The sequence below is a fragment of the Neomonachus schauinslandi genome, chromosome 14 (assembly GCF_002201575.2).
Source record: "Neomonachus schauinslandi chromosome 14, ASM220157v2, whole genome shotgun sequence".
In the NCBI taxonomy this organism is placed as follows: Eukaryota; Metazoa; Chordata; class Mammalia; order Carnivora; family Phocidae; genus Neomonachus; species Neomonachus schauinslandi.
This window is the reverse complement of record NC_058416.1, coordinates 715,337-739,233: the sequence shown is the minus strand read 5'-3', so window position 1 is coordinate 739,233 and position 23,897 is coordinate 715,337. Positions and strand designations below refer to the sequence as shown.

At 54.5% G+C, this 23,897-nt stretch overlaps 1 protein-coding gene across 4 annotated transcripts in view; it reads left to right on the top strand.

Annotated features, from left to right (window-relative positions):
• ATP9B (ATPase phospholipid transporting 9B (putative)) overlaps positions 1-23,104 on the top strand; it is a 250,338-nt gene extending 227,234 nt beyond the window's left edge. For 2 of the 4 annotated variants that reach the window (XM_021686168.1, XM_044921228.1), the window contains exons 19-26: positions 2,600-2,744; positions 2,876-2,940; positions 4,090-4,245; positions 4,328-4,392; positions 9,203-9,311; positions 16,286-16,343; positions 16,994-17,200; positions 22,608-23,104. In XM_021686168.1, coding sequence (XP_021541843.1) covers positions 2,600-2,744; positions 2,876-2,940; positions 4,090-4,245; positions 4,328-4,392; positions 9,203-9,311; positions 16,286-16,343; positions 16,994-17,200; positions 22,608-22,744 — 942 coding nt within the window. In that variant the 3' untranslated portion in view covers positions 22,745-23,104. Of the gene's footprint in view, positions 1-2,599; positions 2,745-2,875; positions 2,941-4,089; positions 4,246-4,327; positions 4,393-9,202; positions 9,312-16,285; positions 16,344-16,993; positions 17,201-21,740; positions 21,774-22,607 lie in introns of all 4 variants that reach the window. The other 2 variants (XM_044921227.1, XM_044921226.1) reach the window with 2 other exon arrangements.
• The last annotated feature ends 793 nt before the right edge of the window (positions 23,105-23,897 follow it).

Below are 23,897 nucleotides of genomic sequence, written 5' to 3'. Positions count from 1 at the left end.
TCCCTGGGGGTGAGGCTGCTCTCCGACCGAGCACCTGTCTGTCTGTCTGTCCGTCTGTGTCCCTGGGGGTGAGGCTGCTCTCCGGCCGAGCACCTGTCTGCTTTTTCCGCCCGTGGGCCAAGGGTTTTCTGAGTCAGATGTACTTCTTCAGTTATTACTACCCGGGTGGTGGTTATGCAAGTCTCGTGAGCCTTTATAGCCTGAAGAACTGTCATGGCAATACCAGAGGGGTGACTGTGTCCTTACTATGTTCGAGGTTGACTTATTTTTCAGCGCTAGGCCTCATGCTCATTGTTAATAGCACAGCTCCCCTTGGAGTCTTGACTGTGGCACCCACTATCTTGACCTCAATGTGCCCAAACCAGGATTTCCAAGAGTGGGCCGTGGGACACAGGAAACGGGCTTGCGGCCCTGCAGGAGGGGCTGAGCCGGGTTCCGGAGCCCCAGAGCCCATGCCCCAACTCCCTGACCTCTTTCCCTTCACCTGTCCTCCCGCCTCCCTACGGGCCCTCCCCAGGGGTCAGCCCCTGCGTGCTGGGGCAGGAGGTGCGGCAGTGGCAGCCGCAGCCTCACCTCGGGTGGCTGTGTGTGCCTGGCCATGGGCTGGCGCCGCCTGGACCCTCCGCCCGGGGCATCCGGCACTGTGGCTCCTGGGCCTCACCTGATCCTCAGCTGTGCCGCTGTTGGCTCAGAGGATTGCCCAGCTGCCAGGTCGCGGAGCAGTGTCCCTCTGCTTCCCAGTGCCCAAACGTGCACTCCTCCTGCCCCCGGGCCCGCCTTAGACACACATGTCTTTCTAAAAATCTCCTTTACAGTTCTGTCCGTGTGGTTTGTGAAGGAGCAGAAGTAGCTCCTTGTGTTAAATGCACCATCTTTTATGAGTATATATTTTTAATTAACTCTTCTTGCTACTTTGGTCCCCACCAGAGATACACATAATCAGTCAACACAGAAAACCTGATGGTGGAAACGCTCCCTGCCTGCCCCTCCCTCTGCCGGTCCTGCTCCCCAAAAGCACCATCTTCCATTTCTGTGTCTGGGTCTTCCGGGGCTTCGGTCTGTCATTTCAGTGGTCCTCTGTCCCTGCTTCTTTATCCGCCCAGTACCTGCTGGCGGGGGCCGGAGCTCACCGTCCCAGGTTTTAGGGGAAAGCGCATGAAGCCTCCCCTCGGCCCTTCGCGTGGCCATCTGACGGTGGCCCCCATGCACCCTGCACTCCGGAGGTTGGCTGAGACGCGTTGGCCTTCTGCTCTGCACACGGCGCACGTGCATGTCTTCATGGGCCGCCGTTAGTGACGCGGGTTCTTGGCGCGGTGGGAGACCAAGACACGCGCTGGTCTGCCTGTCGGAAGAGTTTGTTGTAATTGATCCGACGGTGTGCAGTTTCATGGGTCTGAACTAGAGCTTGCAGGTGTGGGCCGTGTTTTATCCTGTCTTATTAACGAAGTGTTTGAACTGACTTGGATTGTAAGTGTCTGAGGGCGACGCTGTCACCTGGGAGCAGTGTCCTGACCACCTGGCACTCAACTTTGTGTCCTATCCTGACAAGCCCTGAAGAGGGTTGAGACGTGGAGCAGGAAGTGCACGCGGGCTGTCGGGGCAAAATAATGTGAACACGAAAGCTGGAGGAAAGGGAACACAGGCAGAGGAAGTAAGATCCAGTTGGTGCGAGGACATCCTACAGGGACGAGGCCGTGAGGTCCCAGGGGGTTGGAGGGGTGGCCACGAGCTGTTGGCCACCAGAGAACAAGAGAAGAGAAGATGGAGGTGGCCGCAGACCCGTAGGCACCCAGGCACGCAGTCCTCTGCTGTCCCGGTCCCAGTCCCGGGGAGGAGCGTCCGCAGCCCCTGAGGGGCCCTGCGGGGTTGGGGGAGCATCGGTCCAGAGCGGGCGCGGCGCACCAGCCGTCCTAGGACACACAGCCCACGGTCCCCTGCAGGTGTGCGTGCTGTCGGTGGTGGTTGGCACCGTGGGGCCTCAGAGCCTGGATCTCTGACAGGATATCCTGCACACGAGGGGGCCCCACAGTCTAAGGCAACTTTAAGGGGGTTTTATTTTGCCAACCAAGTTGGAGACTTAGGATGGAAACAGAGTATTTTATATTAAAGATCTTCTTTAGCCAAGGTGGGGCTGAAATCACCTGAAAAGAGACCAAGACCCAGCGGGAAGCTGTCTGTGGTGGGATCCCCCACCCCGGTCACGCAAGCAGGGCGGCAGCCACCAGCCGCGTGCAGAGCCACAGTGGGCCGTGGTGATGCTCAGGGTGACATGCGGAGTCGTCCCCCCGCCCCGGCCCCGGCTGCCCGGCCCTGCCTGGACCCTGACCACACACGCTGCCCGTCCACACGCACAGTTGTGTGTGCAGGTGCCCCGCTCCTTCCGCAGGGCCTGGACACCGGCCCTCCCACCTCACCCCTGCCTCCTCTGCGTGCCTGCGAGCCCTGAGTCGCCAGCCAGGCGGGGCGGCCGTGAGCTGGGAAGAGCACGCAGGCGGCGTGTGCCCGCGTGCCAGCACGAGGCTGCTGCGTTCCCCCCGCTCTGCTCCTCGGCCCCGCAGACCGTGGCGGGCGGCCGGTGCTCAGAGGCTCTGTCTCGCAGGTCTGCCTCAAGTACTATGAGCACGAGCTCGTGGAGCTGGCCTGCCAGTGCCCGGCCGTGGTGTGCTGCCGCTGCTCGCCCACGCAGAAAGCCCACATCGTGAAGCTGCTGCAGCAGCACGCAGGGAGACGTACCTGCGCCATCGGTGAGTGCCCGGCCCGCTCCGTCGGCAGGCCGCTCGGATTTCGACGGGGGTTTTGAGACCGCTTCTCCTGTGGAAGAGAGGCCAGGATGGGGTCTCGATGTTTGTGTCATCTCCCATTTCTGTGCCCCCAGGTGACGGAGGAAATGACGTGAGCATGATCCAGGCGGCAGACTGCGGCATTGGGATCGAAGGGAAGGTACGTGTGCCCTCTGGTCACCGTGTCGTCTGCGTGCTTCCCGCCGGCCCTGAGCTGCCCACTCGGGTCACAGGTGAACCAGCCGCCCCGTCAACCCCTTAGGAAGTGTAGGTAGGGGGGCGCCCGGGTGGCTCAGCCGTTGAGCGTCTGCCTTCGGCTCAGGTCGTGATCCCAGTAATCCCGTGATCCCAGCCCTGTGTTGGGCTCCCTGCTCGGCGGGGAGCCTGCTTCTCCCTCTCCCTCTGCCTGCCACTCTACTCGTGCTCTCTATCTCTCTGTCAAATAAATAAAAAAGAAAAATCTTAAAAAAAAATTTTTTTTAAAAAGGAAGCGTAGGTAGGACGCAGAGGCTGCCACTGCCAAACCCCCCAAGTCCGCACGTCCTCGCTGTTCTTCAGGAGGCCTGGGACCAGTGCCCTGCAGTCCCCGCCCCGCCAGGCTCAGCTCAGGTGTCGCCAGCCCTCTTGCACACCTTTCTTGCCATCCTGGAACCCCCAGCTTCTCGCTCACGTTTGCACATCGTGTCCCCAGCCAACCGTGAGCTGTGGTTGGGGTTTGTCTTGTGTGGAAATGAGCCTGATTCCACTCTTCCCCTCGGCCACTGTGCTTCCCGGTGCCTGACGGCATCAGGTAACAGCCTTGAAAGGGCTCTCCTCGCCCGCCTCGCGCACCTCCTGAGGCTCTGGGAAGCGGCCAGGCACTGTTTCGGGACCCCAAGGCGGTCTTCAAGGCAGGTTTGCTTCTCTGCCTCGTTTCTGTAATACCGACAGGCTCCTGCCATCCTGGCCGGCAGCCGCCTGACGCGCCCTGTCAGCCCGTCCCCTCCGAGGCTGTAGGGACAGCTTCCACCTTCAGTCGGTGGAAGCTGAGTTCTAGAAGCCCCTTCTGGGGGCGCCTGGGTGGCTCAGATGGTTAAGCGTCTGCCTTCGGCTCAGGTCATGATCCCAGGGTCCTGGGATCGAGTCCCACATCGGGCTCCCAGCTCAGTGGGGAGCCTGCTTCTCCCTCTGACCCTCTCCCCTCTCATGCTGTTTCTCTCTCGCTCGCTCTCTAAAAAATAAAATCTTAAAAAAAAATGTTTAGAAGCCCCTTCTGGAGGCGCCTGCTCTGCATGTGCCCTGTTTCGAGAAGGCACTGTGCTTGTTCCAGGAGGGCAGACAGGCCTCCCTGGCCGCGGACTTCTCCATCACGCAGTTCAAGCACATCGGCCGGCTGCTCATGGTGCATGGGCGGAGCAGCTACAAGAGGTCGGCGGCGCTCGGCCAGTTCGTCATGCACAGAGGCCTCATCATCTCCACGATGCAGGTACCGGAGCCCGGCGGCCAGGGCGGGGCGGAGCCGCGGGGAGGGCAGGTGCAGGACTAACAGGAGCTCTCCTCTCTTGAAGGCCGTGTTTTCTTCTGTCTTCTACTTCGCGTCCGTCCCTCTGTACCAGGGATTCCTCATGGTGGGGTAAGTGGTGCAACTCGTGCATATCTCAGCAGCCTCGTTCGGGGAGGACTTCTCATTTCCAAAGACGCTGCTAGAATGTTGTCTGAGTAACTCCACACACAGTCGGTGTTCAGAGTAAGAACCCAGGTGTCAGGAGCAGGACCCCCTCACCATCCTACTGTTGCTTTGTCAGGAGAATGTGTGTGTCCCTGGGGGGCGCCTGGGTGCCGTGGTGGCCCCATCCCAGGCTGGGATCGGGGAGGCTGGGACACGGGGGGTCGTGCCGGGGACATGACCAACAGCAGACACACAGGCACAGGGTGCCAGGATGGGACACGACACACCCGAGTGGACACAGGCAGTCTTGTCAGTAGTCACGAGATCTCATCTTCGAAGGTCCCCACACGGCGGCTTGGAAAAGTACGTCAGAGACTGCCGCTTGCGTGCAGTTTATAATTATAAACCTCCAGTGTTCTGTTAGAGGTGAATGAGTTAGAACTTCTCTTCCCCCCATCCTTACGCCAGGAGATAAAACCAGTGTGGCTGTTGGCGTGGCGTAAAGTCCACGTGGTGCCTCCTGACGGCCAGTGTGTTGCCCGTGTGTGCTCACGCTCGGAAAGCAGCAGCGGGTCACACCAGCGCTCCCTGCGCGGTTCAGAGCGCTCATCCCATCGGCGTAGCATCCCTGTGACATGGGCAAGGAAGGAGGCGCCCAGGGACCCTGGGAACGTGCTGGAGGCCACGGGGCTGCTGGGGGACAAAGCCCGGGGCCGGCCTCGGACAGGCTGGCCGCCTTCCCGTGGCATTTAGCATCTTTTCAGGGCTGCAAAGAACAACACATGAACTCTTTTCACCCCTTGGAGCTGTTTTAAGTACACTTTCTGAATGCGTTTTATCAGAGCTCCCCAAATCCCAAGGTTCCTGATAATTTGAATGAGAGATGGAGAGCGTCAGGCTGGGCCATGTCAGGCTTTGCCAAACACGTTGGTGCCGTAAGTCGCCAGCGTCCCAGGGCAAAGCCGACGGCAGGTGCTTCCTGCCACTCCTGCAGCTGCGTCCGCTGGAGCCCGGGCTGATCTCCCCGCCCGACGCCGGGCCGGACCTGAGTACCCGCTTGCAGAGGCAGGCGCCGCTCTGCCTGCCCTTGGTCTGGGCCCTGGGCCTTCCCACCTGCTGTTTCCCTGGCCGGGGCTCTTCCCCGGGGAGCTGGAGCAGCGCCTTCCTGCAGCCAGCGCGCCGGCTCTGCGTTGCGGCCCCCATTCCTAATGGGCCAGGCCCAGGGAGCACTCCCGTCACGGCCTCGGCTCTGGCTTCCAGGGTGACCGGCGCTGTGCCCGGCGGTGTGCCAAATGGCCGCCAGCTGTCCAGCGGCTCCGTGCCGTCCCCGGGAGCGCCGGCCCGGGGGGCCCTACAGGCACAAACAGCTCCAGCCCTGTTCAGTTCCCCGTGGCCTCGGCCTTCCCAGTACCCCTCCCGTGAATGACCTTCGGAGGGCCTAGGATTTGCACATGATGTTACTGCCTCTGGAGTTTGTCCAGCGCACGGCTTCCCTGGCAGCAAACACTGTTTCCCATTTTAAAACTATGGATTTGAAACATTCAGAGGAAAACGTCGGGGGCAGTGGTGATTACTCCTTAGGCAGTAAAGCCCGGGTCGGTGAAGCCGCGGTTGTGGGCCTCACTGGATTCTTCCCTCCTCAGCGGGAGCTCCGAGTGCTTTTAAAGCTCCTGCTCATGTTGGCTTCATTCGGGGTTTCTCTGCGTGTCCATCACGTGAGGCATCTGTAATTTTCTTCAGCATTTGGTGGGAGTGAGGAGAGGTGCTTTTACTTGAAGCTTCTTCACCAGAAAACCGTAAGATCAGTTTTGCCGTCACCTAGAAAACAACAGGCGGACGTGGATGGGAAGGAAAGTGATGTTTTTGTCAAAGTCTGATGAGACCAGAGTCATGTCCTGAGATACAGCTAATAGCGCCTCAGGGCCGTTGACGAACTCGCCTCCACGTGTTTCAAGGTTTTTATCCTCCTTCCTGTCGTTGGCTCGGAAGGGCCGCTGACGCAGGCGAGGCTGCCATGGTGCCCCCAGCACAGTTCCTGCCACGCGCTGCGGCCTCGCCTCCAGGAAGCACTCCTTGGCAAAGTCCTGGGGAAACCCCACGTATCACAGCCCCTCTGAGAGGCTCACCGTGCAGGTCGGCAAGTGGACGTCTGCACAGGATGCTGGGTCAAGAACGGGTCTGACCTTGTTGCACCAAACCCATTCTTTGCCCAACACCTGTCAGCATCGCACGTTCTGAGCAGTATCCTCGGGGACAGGCCGACCTCACCTGGCTGCAGGGCTCACTTGTGTGACGGCTGGCCACCCCTCGTGGGACAGGTGCCCATCAGCCAGGCTCTGCCGGGCTCTTCAGCCCTTTCAGCCTCCACATTCTAAGCAGGTGGGAGTTGTTCTGAGAAGATTAGCAAAGTTAGAAATTTGGAAGAAAGGGGCGCCGGGGTGGCTCAGTCGGTTAAGCGTCTGCCTTCAGATCAGGTCATGATCCCAGGGTCCTGGGATCGAGCCCCACGTCGGGCTCCCGGCTCAGCCTGGAGCCTGCTTCTCCCTCTGCCACTCCCCCTGTTCATGCTCTCTCTCTCTCTGACAAATAAATAAAATCTTTAAAAAGAAAAAAAAGAAAAAAATTTGGAGGGAAATTTGGGCCGTAAGCCTGTTTAACCTCATGCAGGACCGACCACTCTGAAGCACATGGATTTCCGCCCCTGGAGCTTCCACGGGCACACAGTGAGAGGAAGCAGGCTGAAATGCCCTCCCTGACACAGTGTGCCCTTCGTGACCCGCAGCCCTGGACGGGGCAGCACCGCCTGCACCAGTGACCGTGGAAGCCCATCCGAGGAGACCGCTGCTCACACATAGAGCTTCCCACCTGGTTCTCCGCCCCTGGGTACCTTTCCGACGCCAAAGCTTTCTCACAGGTGAAAATGTCATTTAAAAGAAATCCAGTCCTATTTCAGGAAAGACAGCGTAGATGCACTTCTCCTCATTCCCTCTGCTGAGCACAGCCAAACTCCTGCGGATGTCCCAGATGGGACACGCATGTGCTCTGGCCCGCCGATGGATCACGCGTGTGCCCTGGCCAGCCGGACACACAGCGTTCAGACCGCAACCACTCTGCTCCAGCCAACGCCATGGAAACACCGCCCCCACCTCCCTGCCAAGTGGGGAGCCAGGACCCCCCACACACCCAGCAGCAAGGGGCGCCCTCGTTGGTGTTGCACAGGGAGGAACCTGGAGTACGGCAGCAGCGCCCCCTTCCCCCAGAGCAGTGCCTGGAGACCCAGCGTCCCTGCAGCACCCAGATGTCAAGTTTCAGTAGAGAATCACTCGCCAAGCCCAGAACCAGGAAGGTGTCAGAGTTCACCAAGAAGACAATACACGCCAGCCCCGAGGTGCCGTTGGGGTTGGAATTGTGCGACACGGTGTTAAAGCCGCCACGTGGATGTACTTTAATGAGCAGCAGGAACATGCGGGACAAACAAAGATGAAACGTGTCCACTTAGAAATAAAAAGTAGAACCAAATGGAAACTGACCACCAAGCCCACCGTGACACGGACCTGATCCACAGCGGGGCAGAGGGCCCACTGAGGACAGGACACGGGACGGCGGTCCTGTGAGCACCACGAGAGCCTGGAGACCAGCAGAGCCTCAGGGGCTCCAGAGGGAGGGTGGGGGTGCTGGGCTAGAGGAGGAAGAATGGCTGAAAACTTCCCAAATAGGTGAATTCAGAGACATCCACACCAAGACGTGCAACACGGAGACTCAGGAAGACAGAGGACAAACGGCGTGAAGGTGGCAAGCTGGGGGAAGAGCAGCCCCAGAACCAGGCGGGAGGGAGCGGTGTGGGCACAGACGGCCGCCCGCAGCGAGCTCTTCCTTCAGGAATGACGGGCACATACCACACATCGGAGAACTTTCAAGGTCCAACAGGAAGAGAGCCTCCAGTTAGCAAACGGGCAGGAGGCACGAGCAGACATTTCACCCCAGAGGATGTCGATGGCATGTGAGCGCGCGCAAAGATGGTCCCTGTCAGTAGCCATCGGGGACGCGGGGAGGGGATGCAGAGAAGCAGGGCCCCCCGCACGCGCCCAGCCAGGCCAGGCGGCATAGCCCCTGTGTCCCCACAACTAGACTCTTGGGCTGATGACCCCAGGTGACACTCCTGTTAGAATAAATGGAAGATCTCACAGAACGATCCGTGTGATGAGTGTTCATAGCTGCGTCATTTGTTTCAGCGAGCGGGTTACAGAGGCGGGCCCGCCCCCAACCGCAAGTGCTGACTAGCAGCCCACGGGGGTGAGCGCGGCCGCAGCAACACCTGGAACAGCCTCCCGGGAGTCAGGCTCGGGAAAGGCATGCGTGTAGCCTCGCCAGGGGGGTTACGGAGAGGCGGGGAGGGAGGTGGGCAGCAGGGGGCCCCGGGGGTGGTGGCGGTTCTGTGTCCCCGACACCCTGGCGGTGAGACTGGGCTGCAGGTTTGCAAGATGCTACCACGGGCAAACCAGGGCGAGGGCAGACGGGATCTCTTACTTCCTACACCTGCCTGTGGGTCTACAGTGACCTCCAAATAAAAAGTTTAATTAAGAAAGAAAAATGGATTCCTGTGAGCATTTATGGCTCACAGACCAAGTTATTATACTGCAGGGCAAGTATTGAGTTTTAGGAAAAGTCATACCTGAATTTGCTGCTGAGTCTTTGAAACTGTGGCCTCTGATTGCAGAGGTGTTGACCGTGGCGCACGCCCCTCCTGCTAATCTGCCTCCCTCTTGGTTGTAAGGTATGCAACTCTGTACACCATGTTCCCAGTGTTCTCGCTAGTGCTGGACCAGGACGTGAAGCCGGAGATGGCCATGCTCTACCCGGAGCTCTACAAGGACCTCACCAAGGTATGGGCGCCGGGCTGCTGCTGGTATCCTAGCAGAGTATTTACTGCGAGAAAAGGTGCCAGTCGTGAAGCAGCTTCCAGACGGGTTTTACTTCTAGTTAGTGCTGACATTTTCCTTTTGAGTTAAACTTCAAAAAGGGAAAACACATGTTTTTCCGAATGTTTGCGTAAAGCTCTGATGTCATGCTTACAATTAAAATTTTAAAGGTGCTCTGAACCGTTTGTGGGCCCGTGGTGACTGGGCTCACCCTATGGCTGACGCGTGCTCGGTGCCCATTTCTGTGTGAAGGACACTCGCTGACTGTGGGGTCCCCTGGGGCAGGACAGACTTCTGTCCACCTGCGGCGGCATCCTGGCGCTTCGAACTCAGACTCACTGGCTGCGAGTCCCTGTGCCTGCCCAAGCCTCCCTCCGCTGTGCATTCAGAATCACGTCTGAGAAAAGAGGGACAGAGGGCCTGTCACTGTGACCCAGGGCTGAGGTCGCAGGGATGCTGCTGGGGAAAGTCTGCCCCCTGAAACTGCAGAAGATTCATTTATCTGGCCCAAAACTATGTTCAGATGGAGGTTTTCCTGAAGGAAGCTTCAAGTTTGTCGAATTTCTTTACGAGGCCATGTTTCCCTAGCATGAAAAACAAGCTCCTTGGGCTGAGACACCCCCAGCTCTCCAAGTACAAGTTGTAGTGGCTTTGGAATTTTCCTGAAGCAACACTGAGAACCAAATCCACTAACCCCAATTAAATCCAGTTTTACAATTGATGACCTGAAATTACCAACTCAGATCTTTAAAACTCTAGCAGTATGGAGAAAGAATCAGTTGGCGTTAAGCATAGACTCAGCGAACCGCCAACCGCTCAGAGAGGAGCTGTCCAGGCCACGTTGATCTTCGGGCTTCATGGTGGTGGTATAAGGGCTGGAGAAAATTGAGACTTCAAGTTCCTTGGAAAAAATACAAAGTGCTCATGTTACTTTTACAATCAGGACAAAAATAAAGGTAGTTCACCAATAGAGTGTAAAATAAAATAACAATCATATTTGATAACATTTAATTTGATAATAAAATGCAAATATAAGATTATATATATATATCTCAAGGATTAGTATCCTGATGATAATATTATTGTGAATATTATAAATAAAAGGAAAACTTTTTGGTTTAATATTTTAAAATGGTGAGACTGTTACCATTCAGTGAAGCCGAACAGGATCAAAGATCCAAAAACTACAGGAAGCTTTTGTGAGGAATTATAATTTTAGTAGATTATGTGTTTCCTTATTTCCATAAACTCCAGAAATGTTTACTTAAAGCTGCCTCACAGATGTAAGGGGGAAACAAGCTCTTCATGTATGAACAAAACTAGATGAGCTCCCTAAAATCGTAGGCGGTCGGTGTCTTAGCCAGTCGTGGTCACTGCGGGTCAGCCCGGGCGACATCGCCAGATGGTGAACGCTGTCTCCACCCACTGTCACTGTTGATCAGGATTCCGACTGTGGGAACAAGAATATGTCTGCAGGGTCAGGTAGCCGCGAATCCGCAAACGCCCCCATTAGCTGGCACACTAAACACGAGAGTGTGTCAGGAAACTGTGTTCAGTTCTGACGGAGTTGGCTCTCGGCTTTGTGAAGGTGACCGGTTCAGAGTATCTCCGTATCCTCGAGTCAGGACGTCATTCCTACATTATTGTGACAGGAGTTCAGTTACTTGTGATCTTGAGGCTCCTTTTCTTCAAGATCCAAAATCTATTCCTTTTGTGTTTATAGTGTATATATTTCTTTCAAAATCTGATGCACTTCAAGTCCTTGAAAACAAAGTTAGCACTAAAGTACTCAACCACCTAAGTTGATAAAAGTTGAATTGTATTTTCTTACCGAAGCCGGAGAGAGATTTTGAAGCTGCGTTACTTCTGAACGCTTGGCGGGTGACTCGGGAGGCCCGTCCGTGTGGCAGGCGCTAGGTTTGTGGGTGCTGGAGGCCTGGGAGGGACGTCACTCCTGGCTCAGGAAGCCCACGTTCAGTCTGGAAAGAAAACGTAAATTCAGGGCGAATTACATGATAGTCAAAACAGGCCGCCGGAGGGGCTGCAGGGGCTCGTCTGCTGCATGACGCATCCAGCCTGTTCCGAGCAGAAGGCCAGGGTCACACGAAATTCCTAAAATACTTTCAAAGGTAATGAGGGGAGTCAGAGTACATATCCTTTGCAAAACAGAGAGGAAAGTAGCATGCTTTGAAAGAAAATACCATTTTCATACTTACTCAATAGGCTGTCTTTTTATTCTGAGAGTGTGAGCCAGAACCCAGGCGTTACAGCTCTGACTCACATGCTCCAACAGGATCAGCCATTCCGGAATATAAACGTTTGCTCACGGCTCTATCTGGAGAGCCTGAGCCCAGCCTGGAGTCAGTATCTGTTCAGTAGTCCGCGAGCAGGTAAGGGAGTCCAGCAAAGAAGCAGCGTTCCCCTCCCCTCCCCTTCCTAACGCCACATCGTTTTCATTCCTTGCAGAAAATGATGCGTCCAGAACAGTTTTTGGTATTCCTCTTAATTTTAAAGGTCAGATTCTGCTTTGAATGCTCACACTTCACTCATGAGGAGGAGCCACTTGCAATTTCCTGGTATTGCCGGTGACACAGGGACCCTATGTGCCCACCCCCCTCCCAGCTCCGCAGGGGACTCTGTTTACCCCAGACGGTCTGTGGCCTCTTAGGGAAGGCCACGCGAGCCTGACCCAGCCCACATGGTCCTAAGGTATCTCAGACTTGTAGCTGTGGATTCCATGGCCAACATGTCGTTTTATATTCATGATAAGTAACCTACTAACTGTGGAGGGTTTGGGTGGAAGCTGAACTAATTGTCGAGATAAGCAAGGAGGTAATGTCCTGCAGTCCTTCGTCAAAATCCTTGACACCGTCAGACACACAACTGTTGGGATTGCTTCACTACTTTTTTATTTCCTGTTGTATTTCCACAAAGTGGTTTTAGCTTTGAAATGTACATTTGTATTCTTATATAATTTTAGAAATAATAGTGATAAGGCAGGAAAAAGAAATGAAAGACAGAAATTAGGGGAGGACCTGTTTGCAGATGACATAATTATCTATGTGGAAAAGCCCAAAGAGTGCACAAAACCCTTCTAGACTAGTAAGTTTAGTAAGGTTGCAGGATTCAAGGAAAAAATACTTTTTATCCTTTCTAATTCTATATACTAGCAATGAACAACTGAGGTCTGAAAAATGTTTTTGAACAGTGTTTTGCAATAACCTAAAAAAAAGCGAAGTTGGTGTAACTAACTGTGTGCAGGACGTGTGTGCGGCGGGACACCGTCCAGAGGGATTTTGGAAAGTGCAAAAGAAGACTCGGTGTGTCCGAAAGCTGACAAACTGACCCCAGAATTTACATGGAAACATAGGAGAGCTAGAGTTAGCAAGACCATTTTTAAAAAGAGGAACAAGTTTGGAAGCCTCGCCCTACCTGATTTCAAGATATTCTGTGCAGTAGTGACCAAGACAACAGATTCTTGGTGGAGGACAGACACCCGGACCAGTGGGGTCGACAGAGAGCCCGGGGAAGAGCCACGGGCGTCACAGCTGATCTTTCCTTGACAAGCGTGAAGGGAAACCCAAAGGAGAGGGACAACCTTTTCAGCAGATGCTGCCAGAGCCACCCACAAAAATGGAGCCTCCACCGTCAACAGTGTTGGGGAAACGCACTCAAAATGAGTCATAGACCTAAATGTAAAATGTAGAACTATTCGCCTTCTGGAGTAAAATGCAGAAGAACATGTGCATGACCTTGGGGCAGGTCTAGCTTTTAGATACGGGGTCAGATGCATGATTCAGAAAGGGGAAAATTGTAGGTTGCACTTTATCATAATTCAAGACTTTTGTTCTGTGTGTGGCACTGCTAAGAAAATGAAAAGACAAGCTACAGACTCATAGGAAATATTTGCAGATCACACTTCTGACAAAGGACTTGTATCTGGAAAATATAAAGATCCCTCAAAACTCAGGAAGAAGACAAATAGTTGTTGAAACGGGAAAAAGCCTGAACTGACAGCACAGCATGGATCACAACGTGCATGTGGCCAGTGAGCGTCTGGAGACACTGCGCACCACCATTCCTCATGCGGGGACGGCACCGCTGATGGGCACACAGCACGGCATGGCCACCCCGGGGCACGGTTTGGCAGTTTCTGGTGAAGTTAAACATGCACTGAGCACGTGACCCAGCATTTCCCCGAGAGAAGTGAAAACGTGTTTACACGGAATCCTGTAGACAGATGTTCCGCCAGTAACTGCAGCCATACTGTGCCGTGTCCAGCACCGTGGGTGAATCTTAAAAGCATTCTGCTGCACAAAAGAAGCCAGACTCAGAAGCTCGTATGATCATGTTTGCCGGGCACCCTGGGAAATGCGGAGCTTGGGGCCCAGAGGACAGGAGGGCGGCGGCCCGGGGTTGGGGTCGGGGACGGAGGGGCTGAGGGAGGCAGCTGTGCCCACACGTGCGGCCGCTTGTCCTCCACGCATCCCAAACCAAGACGGATTAGTGAGTGTTCGCATGACCTTCGGGTGGATTAACCTTTCCCAAGATTTGCTTGATTTAATTTTTACAGTTTGATTGATATGTAATAGAAATGTACTTTCCGGTATCTGAGATCTAACATTGAAATACTGAACATTTGCTAGGTTTCTGGCTTTATGCTTATTTTATCCACATGAGTACGTACTGTTATTTCTATTCACGGAAGACGAGACCACTCACAGAGGCTGAGTGTGTGCCCTGGGGTGCCACGGGCAGGACTCAAACCCAGGTCGGCCGGGTCCTGAGCAGTGTCTGCGCGGTGCCTGGACAGAGCTCCGCTAGAGGAGTTCCCTTCAGCCAGAGACGGGCCGTTCTTCCTCTCCTCACATGGAAGGAGAGGCGTGTGGGCCCAGGAGAGCCCCTGCACATGTGGCTGAGTCTGCCGTAAGTGAACTGTGTTCATGCGTATTTGTGCCACCAAATACAATGAGACTCTCGCTTTTGTCTCTCTGAGCTGAAGTCTGGGAGCCATTGGTGAGTATCACATCCAGGAGCTAGTGGTTTATGCATATTTTTCTATTATTTCTCCAGTTATTTTATTGACCGTTTTCGTGCCCATTCTGTAGTCTTTTGCCTTATTAATCTACGGTCTGCTTGAATACAGAGCTTTGACCTGAGTCAAACACTGTGTGAGGAGTTTGCAGCTCCTGATGCAAGAAATAGCACAAACAGCCCCCCATTTGTATCTTTCACTATATAAACTGAGAGTTGTATCACATGAATAATAGTTAAGAGATGTCAGCAAGTTTAGCTACAGAAGAAATCTTTTGTTTACATCAAAAAATTAAAGTTCTCTTTTAAAATATTCAAATAAAACTAGCCACATATTTAATTACATGAGTTTTATCAAAGACCAAACACCTGCTGGTATCTGGCCAGAGAAATGCACTTGGGAAATACATACTGAGATATACACGTGTTGCACCTGAAGTTTCCTGCCTTTTTTAAAATCAGCATTGCCTTCTAGTGACCTCTGTTACATCCGAACCTTACTTTTCACACGTGTTGTAAGGACTCAGGCTCAGCCGGTATTTCCCAGGAAGATGCTGGAGCGGCCACACCTGCCTTGTGGCCTGCGTCTCTTTGGAAAGGTGGTCACTTGACTCTAGGTGGGCGCGGCTCAGATCTAGAATACTCTGGCTGTCACCCGGCAACACGCCCCCACGCTTCTCTTCCATAACGGCTCGTTCTTCATTGGTGGCATTTGGCAGAGCTTCGAACTCTGGTCATGGGTGGCTGACCCTTGAATACTGTGGGGTCAGGGGCACTGACCCCCTGCACAAACGTATCACTTTTGACTCCCCAAACACTCAAGGACTAACGGCCTCCTGGTGACTGGAAGCCTCACCCACCCTGATGAACATCTGATTCCGTTACATGTGTTATATGTTGTATTCTTACCATAAAGTAGGCTGGAGAAAAAAAGTTAAGAAAATTACAAGGAAAAGCAAATACATTTATGGTACCGTATTTGTTGAAATTAAAAAAAAAATCCACGTTAGTGGACCCAGGCAATTCAAACCCAAGTCAAGGGTCAACTACACGGTGCTTAGTGCAGCTAACCTGCAGCGTGGACTTGTGGGAAGCACCGAACTTTTCGCGCTTCTTCATGTGTAAATGGAGACAACGTCTGCCCCGTCGAACGGAGACGCTACACTGCTGTGAGAGGATTGACTCGGGGTGACCACGTGGGTCTGGCGGCAGTCCCCAGGGCCTTTGTCCTAGCCTTCCATCGTCCCCATGGCCTCAGCAGACAAGCACTGCCGTGGACCGGCCCCGAGCACTAACAGGCCAGTGCGGTTGGTGAACGGTGGGTCTCCGTCTTGGGTGTGGAGGGAACACAGGCCACGTTCTTCCATCATGGACGCATCCCAAACAACCTGGCCAGAGTTGGAAAAGTGAAGACTGTTACCCGAAAACCACTCTGTTTGTCCCTCTTGGACTGACTGACGTGGCCTGTTTTCCAGAAGGGACCTACGGGCTGGTAAACCCCAACCTCTGTTGTGATAGACCATCCTTTTTCATCTGGAGAAACTAAAAAGTAAATACAGGAATATTTGTTCCCAAGAAATAAGGAAGTAAAGGGAGTTGTTTTTATGACAAAGAAAGCCTTCACCCACTAGTGCATTTCAGTGTTTGCTGACAGACATCGACGTCTGGGGAGCCAGGGAGCCCACGGCTGTGGCCTAAAGGTCACCAGAGGGCAAGCAGAGAGTGCTGGCGCTCTGGGCCGCAGGTGCACGCAGTGGGCACAGGGGGGCACAGGGGGGACGGTGAGTCTTGGGCTTGGGACCTGCGGGTCTTTGAGAAGTCACTCATAACTAGCTGTTTGAAAACCTGTGAGTCACACGTGTTGCTCCACTCTGCCAACTAAGATATTCCACTGTTTACCCTAGGGAAGATCCTTGTCCTTCAAGACCTTCCTCGTCTGGGTGTTGATCAGTATTTACCAAGGTAAGACGGGCCTGGACGGAGGGTTTCTTGTCTCCTGCTAGCGATGTTGTTTTCCCCTCTTGGTTAAAGTCCAAAGGCTTCAAGTTTCATCAACAGCTAATACTGCGTTTTGTTTACCCCGTAAACCAATATTCTAGTGGCTGGTCATCCGGACCCTTCACAGTGCAGTGTGGATGGGTGGTTCTTTACTGATGCATGTTTTTAATTAAATGTTAATCCAGAAAAATTTTACCAACCACGTACCACATCGTATGCCCCACAGAGTGGTTTCCTTTGGCAGAGTGATGTCCAGACCTTGAGAAATCTCACTTACGTAAATAGAAGTCATTAGCCACCCTCTGATGAGTGTTCCAGATAAATGAGAGAGCGCTGAAAGTGACTTAACAGATTAGATACATCGAAAGCATAGTTTCCTCCAGATACTAAAAGTTCCTAAGCCTCTCTTCGGTGCCACGTCTTCTTTTATTCACCGTCGAGAGTTTAAATTAACTGTCAGGTGACACGAAGCGTGGGGGTGTACGTAATCCCGTCTTTCCAAGTGTGGTGTGTGTCGGTCAGCCACGGCCGTGAGGTGGCGTGGCTGTGGCCGGTGTGGCAGCCGTTTCCCACCCAGGCGGAAGGAGCTGTTTGCTGTCCCCTTGCTTGTGTTGCAGGCGGCATCCTCATGTTCGGGGCTCTGCTCCTGTTCGAGTCCGAGTTTGTGCACGTGGTGGCCATTTCCTTCACGGCCCTCATCCTCACCGAGCTGCTCATGGTGGCCCTGACCGTCAGGACGTGGCACTGGCTGATGGCGGTGGCCGAAGTCCTCAGCCTGGGCTGCTACGTGGCCTCGCTCGCTTTTCTAAATGAGTATTTTGGTAAGTTGCCATGGGAATCTTTTTTGTCTGTTACTGGTTTTTATACGTTTTTTATTGTTACTTCTTCATACACTGTCTTAAATTGCAAATCACAGTAAAACCCACATCAGAAAGCTTCACTACACAAAAAGCTTATTTTTGATCAGTATTTCCCAAGGTAAGACGATGGTCTTACGGTACCATATTTATTGAAATTAAAAAAAAAAAAAATCATGGTCATGTGTGGCTGACCCTTGAATACTGTGGGGTCAGGGGCACTGAGCCTGCTGGTATCTGGTCAGAGAAGTGCACTTGGGAAATACTGAACATTGAAATACTGAACATTTGCTGGGTTTCTGGCTTTATGCTTAAAGATTAAACTCCTCGCAATATTTTATAAAATTCAGATTGTCACCATCTTGGCTTTTTAAAAGTTTATATTGAAGATGTGCTGTTCCCAAAAATTCTTTGCACAAGAGCTCCATTTTTGTCCTTTTTCCTAATTGACAAGCACTCCCAGGATGGAGTCCAGGCCCACCTTTGGACACGGAGCCCACGGGGCACCACGTTGGTGGCCTCAGCCCCAGTAGCATCTTCAGCGTGTCAGAAGCGTCGTGGGCACCGTGGCGGGGTCCCTGGCTGTGCACATCCCAGCTCCACCATTACCAGCCTGGTGACCTTGACAGAGTGGCCTCCCAGAACCTGTTCCAACACGTGGCTGCTGGGACACACTCAGACCGTGGCTGTGGTTGCCACCAAGTTCGTCTGTGTCACCCTGTTGTACAGATCAGAGGGATAGTGGGCCGGATTCGCCGTAACCTCTGCAAGCTCACAGGACCTGCCCACGCTTCTTCCCCCGAAAACTGGGGAAGGACCCACCTGACCGCCTCGGAGCACGTGCCGCGGGAGGAACTCACTGCGCACAGAAGGCCCACTCGCTTTGGCTCAGCGTCCCCACCAGCGACTCTGGTCTGCCCTCCTCTGAGCCAGCTTGTCGCGCCCTGTCCCCAATCCCGGGCCTTTCCATCCGGGGTTTGTTAGTCACATCCCTGGGCCGTCCCAGAGTTGATCGATGTGGCCCACGGGACCACAGAGGATGCTTTTTAGGGTTTTTAGAGTCAGGGCATCGAGAAGATAAGGAATATGGTCAGATGAGCCCAGAGGCAACGTTCGTCCTACCGGTCATCACCATCAGGTGCTCCAAGGCTCTCAGAGCTGGCCCGAGCCCCCGTAGGGTGGAAACGCTCACCCTGTCCACACCGCATGTAATAAACACAGTTCGGGCTGCTTTCCTGATCTGAGGTGACCTTTCCCAGAGGATTTTCAGAAAAGGGAAAACGGCATCGTGTCCCTGGCGCTATTGTCAATGGCCATAGTCACAGTAAAGACGCACCTCGCGTGCTCGCCCTCGCTGTATGAGGCCTATTAGTCGCGGGCCCTTATCACCCCTGTGTGACCGGTGCGGAGGCCACGACCTCCACTACTGAAGTCCACGCATCCCATGGACCAGCAGCCGCGTCTGCAGCCTGCCCCCCGGCGGCCAGGAAACCCGGTGACCTGCAGACAGCCGCTCGTCGGACTGCCGTCCACGCAAACAAGCCCTTTAAGTTCTCTCACTGAGTAGTGAGTTCCCGTCAGCTGCCCGGCCTGCTGTGCTGCGAGGCTCGTCGGTGAGCCCGACAGGCGTGTTCTCGGGCGGAGGCTGCAGGAGAAATGACACACCCCACAGAGGTTCCCGCCAGCCACGTTGTGGCTCCCGGTGAGCGGAGAGCCAACAGCTGGGAGGACAGCAGCAGACCCGGGGGGGTGGGGGGGCGGCACGAAACCTCAGATGAACAAGACAGACAAGCTGTGTCCAGGGGCCCAGAGCGGCGAGGGTGGGAGGGACCCTCCGGGAGAAGCATGCCAACAGAGCTACGTAGCAGGAGTGGAGAATAAAGCCAAGGAGCTCTCCAGGAGGTGAACGGTGGTGAAGAGTCGGGTGGGCGGAGTGGTGGAAACGAGGGAGATTCCAGGTTCGTCCAGGAGGCCTGCCCTCTGGGGCCCCAGAAGGAGAATGCACAGGAAAAACCCAGATCTGAAGCCCGTGTGTTTGCAGACGGAAGCACCTGCCAGGGACAGTGACAGGACCCACGCCAAGACCCAGCTTCCTCAGAGGCTCCAGACGCCCTCAGGATAAAGACCAAACCCCCAAAGCCCCCGGGGAGAAGCCGGCTCAGCGTATGCTGGGGGCCAGGGGTCGGGAGCAGGAGTGCCTCCAGCAGGGCCCACGAGCCACGGGGAGAGAAGGAGGTGGTGCGGACACGGTCCGCGAAGGCCACTTCCGGAAGCGTCGTCAGAGGACGCAGGCTGAGCAGAAGGTGATTTGTGTCGGCAGCAGTGTCCTCAGCCCTGCCCCCCTGTCCCTCAGGGTACGGACGTCCTGGGTGCCTCTGCAGGAGGCCAGGAGGCTTCCAGAAATTCTCCACGTTCAGTGGCCCCTTTTGGAGCAGGTCACACCCTGGGCGAGGGTTCTGCTCTGAGGCAGCACCAGGGAGGCTCGAGCTGTGCTGGGCGCCGCTGGGCCTGGGTCCGGGCTGGCCTGTGCAGCTCCCGCCCCGCTGTGACCCTCCGGGACCTGTCATGGGAGCATCACTCCTGTGGCTTCTCAGGGGCCTTGGGGCGACTCACCCAGACCCTGCCTGTGCAGATGCAGGACCCCATAGTAGGGACCTTTGTGGTGAGGGGGACAGGGGAGGGCCCATTGGACCCTCAGAGAAGGAGCCATGTGTGTGGCGGTGACACAGACGAGTGCTTCAGGCAGGCGTCTTGACGTTGGTGTGTGTGGGGTTGCGACAGACGGGGAGAAGGTGAAGGCAGAGTCCCTCGTGGCGCTGGGGAGGAGGGCGGGAGGAGGGCCCCGGAATCTAGGTGACTTGCACTAAGAGGTGCGGCCAGACTTGCCCACCTTCAAATGCTGGTGGTCCCTCCCTGGTCAGTTACCTAGCTAGAGCATTGCCGTGGTAAATATGTCAATGTCACGGTTCATCTTAGCGCTGTTGGAAAATTCGTCTTAAGGCAAAAGCATTGGCCCTTGAAAAGCAAAAAGTCTACGTGTATTTTCTGTTACAAGCAGCGTTCCAAACGCACACCAGCTGTCTCTGGGATGAGCTGTCTTCACCAGGAGGGAAGAGAAGATCCTCACGCTTCTATTAAGTGCAGTAACACAATGTACCGTAAAGTCGTGTGGGGTGAAGATCGGTGGTAACGTCCAGCCGCTGTACCACAAAAGCATCTCTGCTCTTCACACCAGAACCGCAAATCACAACATGAGTTGTTTAGGCGAGTGTCAACAGCAGGAATTGTGTATTTCATTCCTTTGTCGTAACTAACATATTATAAATGGCAGAGAAGTAAACGGAATTCCACTATAAAAGTAGACATTGGGTGAATTCACATACAAGCATCTACTCAATGCAAATATATGGGTAGAAAAAATATAAAAAGATAATGTTTTTATATTAAAAGAAACATTCACTGGGGCACCTGGATGGCTCAGTCGGTTCAGCGTCCGACTCTTGATTTTGGCTCAGTCATGATCTCAGGGTCGTGAGATTGAGCCCCCTGCCGGGCTCCACGCTGGGCGGGGAGTCTGCTGGAGATTCTCTCTCCCTCTCCCTCTGCCCCTGCACCCTTAAAAAGAAAAGAAAAGAAACATTCACACACACACAGAAAATAGATACAGCACCTAAGAAATTGGCTGTTTTCAAATTATAATGTCTTGTGACTTTTTCAAAGAATAAATATTTAGTATATTTTCCTGTATGAACACAAGTTTTAACGCCTAGGAGAAATGTCGGTTTATTTTTGTGGCATGTCATTTTAATACGTGTGTTCCTTCATCTAGTAATATTTACAGAACACAAAGCAAAACACTAAATTGGAAAAATATACTGCTAAAATGAACAAACATAAAATGGACATAGAATACTGAATTAAAAGCAGAGACAAACCACAGTCACTCGGGGACGATCACCTTCCTCATATTTAAGGGCCGTAGTTTTAGGTGCAGATGGCTCAGACACGCCTCCCTTCCTGGTGTCTGGAGCGCAGCCGTGCACACGTGGGTTTTGCACTTTGAGAGTAAATCCCTTTGGAACCTTGAGATCTGGATCTCAAGGGGGAGTGTTGGATGATACGCTTTCAGCCGGTTCAGTTATGCTTTAAAAACTCGTGTGCGGGGCGCCTGGGTGGCTCAGTTGGTTGAGCGACTGCCTTCGGCTCGGGTCATGATCCTGGAGTCCCGGGACCGAGTCCCGCATCGGGCTCCCTGCTCGGCAGGGAGTCTGCTTCTCCCTCTCACCCTCCCCCCTCTCATGCTCGCTCTATCTCATTCTCTCTCAAATAAATAAATAAAATCTTTAAAAAAAAAAACTCGTGTGCGGACAAGCAGTGACAGGAGGTGTTAAAACCACAGTTACAAATGTGTTTCCCACGGCCATTTCTACTGCTAACCACTCAGTGTCCTGATACCTCTCAGTCTGTCCTTCGTTGTCTTCATTCCGGTTTTGTGTTCAAACAGGTGTAGACGGAGTGTCTTCCGGAGCTTTCTTAGGTCCGTGAAGCCTCCTTTCTTCCACAAGTAGAGAAATTTAGCAGAACAGTGCTGGAGACACGTGGCTAATGAGAGCAAGCCCCCTCTGTTCCTTGGTGACTCTCTTCGTGGCACAAGCAAGCGTTTGCTGTGGGCTTTTCCCCGCCGGGTGCTGAGAGCAGGCGCCCGACCTCCGAGTGTCCCCAAGGGCACCGTCCACCCCTCCCTGCAGCACGTTTGCCTTTTCATCTTTAGTGGTTGAGCCCTGGAAAACATTTTCAGGGTGTTTCAAATATGGTGAAGTCCAGACCATATCCAACCCTCTGTGGGCTGGGATACAGTCAGATTGGCCGTGTATGTGTGTAAAATCCGTGACTCCAATGGGCTTCTCCCATTGGTAGGACCAGCTCTGGGTGTAAGCTCTTCACTCACCTCTTCCCGTGAAGTTCAAATAGCCCAGCTTTGTTACGTGAGCGTAAGGACGAGCCCGCGGGGCCCCCTCGGGTGACGGCCCCACCCACCAACACAGCCGGCGAGACGGATCACACAGATGATCGGTGTGTGGTGTCGCCTCCCAGACCAAGCACCGCAGTCCGTGCGTGCGTGGGCCTCCACCCGCTGAAGGGCATTTGGGGATGTCACACATGGTCTCTAATACTTTGGTCTCGTTTATTCTGTTCAAAGAACTCGTTACACCTGGTAGACACGTGTAGTAAGGACCGCCTGAGGTCCCGCGTGGGCTGGTCCCTGTAGCGCCTGGCGGTGACGTGAGGAGGCGGCAGGTCTGCGGCTTCAGCTGTGAGGGCCTGTGGGTGCCTAGGCCGCCTCTCACACCTGTTCCTGTGTCTCCTACAGACGTTGCCTTTATCACAACCGTGACCTTCGTGTGGAAAGTGTCGGCCATCACCATGGTCAGCTGTCTGCCGCTCTACGTCCTGAAGTACTTGAAGCGAAAGCTGTCCCCTCCCAGCTACTCCAAGCTCACGTCCTAGCGCACCATGGGACCGGCTCCAGCAGCCTGTGGTCCTGCAGGGGTGCAGGGAGGTCGAGGGACTGGAGCCCGACAGGGGAGGCAGTCCGGATGGCACCGGGCGCCCCAATCCGTGCAGGAGGACACATCCCCTTTCTGTTCTTTTTCTGTTTTTCAAAATTTAATTTTCATGTCAAACCACTTGAGTTTCTATCGAAATGAGCCCTAATTATCTCACTATTACTGTAAAGCATTCCTCTTACTCTGGCGTTCTGAGAATTAACATGAAAGTGAATTTAATACTCTGCAGTTTCCAGACATTCAGACTCTTCTTTGACGTCATGTGTAGAAGGCCATTTCTACGTGACTACAATAAAATCTAGATGCTGAACGCGGGCGTCTGTGTTTGCTGTCGCTGCTGCCCGGAGCCCGAGTCGCGCCCGCTGCCGTCCCACAGGGACCCCGGCTCCGGACGAGGACAGCCCCTCTCTCGGCGCGCCCTGAAGCCAGGCTGGCGGGAAGGGGGTGTTCCTGCGCGTGAGTCCATAGCCGCCGCCACAAACGTACAGTCGAGGGCATTGCTACGAAGTGAGCCTGTTGCTAAAGTTGGTATTTGTGAAAGTCACACTAGGACTCCAACAGCGCGTGCGGGCCTGCGCGCTCGCTGCGCCCGACGCGTCCCACTGGCCTTGTCCCTGCGTCTCCCGCCGCTCAGCACGCGCGCCTGACCCTTGTGAGCGCAAGCCCTTGGTCCTCCCGCTTCCTGTGAGCAGCTCAGTTGTGTTGGTCCAGTAGGGCCCTTCGGGGGGGCGCGGAGGGGGTCCCCTCACTGCGGCAGCCCCCCGGCTCTCCCTGTGTGTCGTGGCCCACGTCACTACCGTCCTTCACCGGGAGCGTGGGGGCGTCTCAACAGTCGCTGAGGGGGACTGGGGTGCGCTCTCCCCATTTCCTGAGGCGGGTGCTGCAGCCCCCCGCCCCCCGCCCCCCGCACCAGGACATTCAGGTCTGTTCGCGCTCTTCAGCTCAGCCTCCCCCAGGACGCGGCCCGTCCCCCAGGCGCTGGGGCTTGTCGGCCATCCCTGGGCCGGCGGGCGGCGTCCTCGGGCAGCACGCACCCCCGCTCCCCGGCGGCATCTTCCCAAAGAGGAAAACCGTCAGCCGCAAGGAAAGCGCGC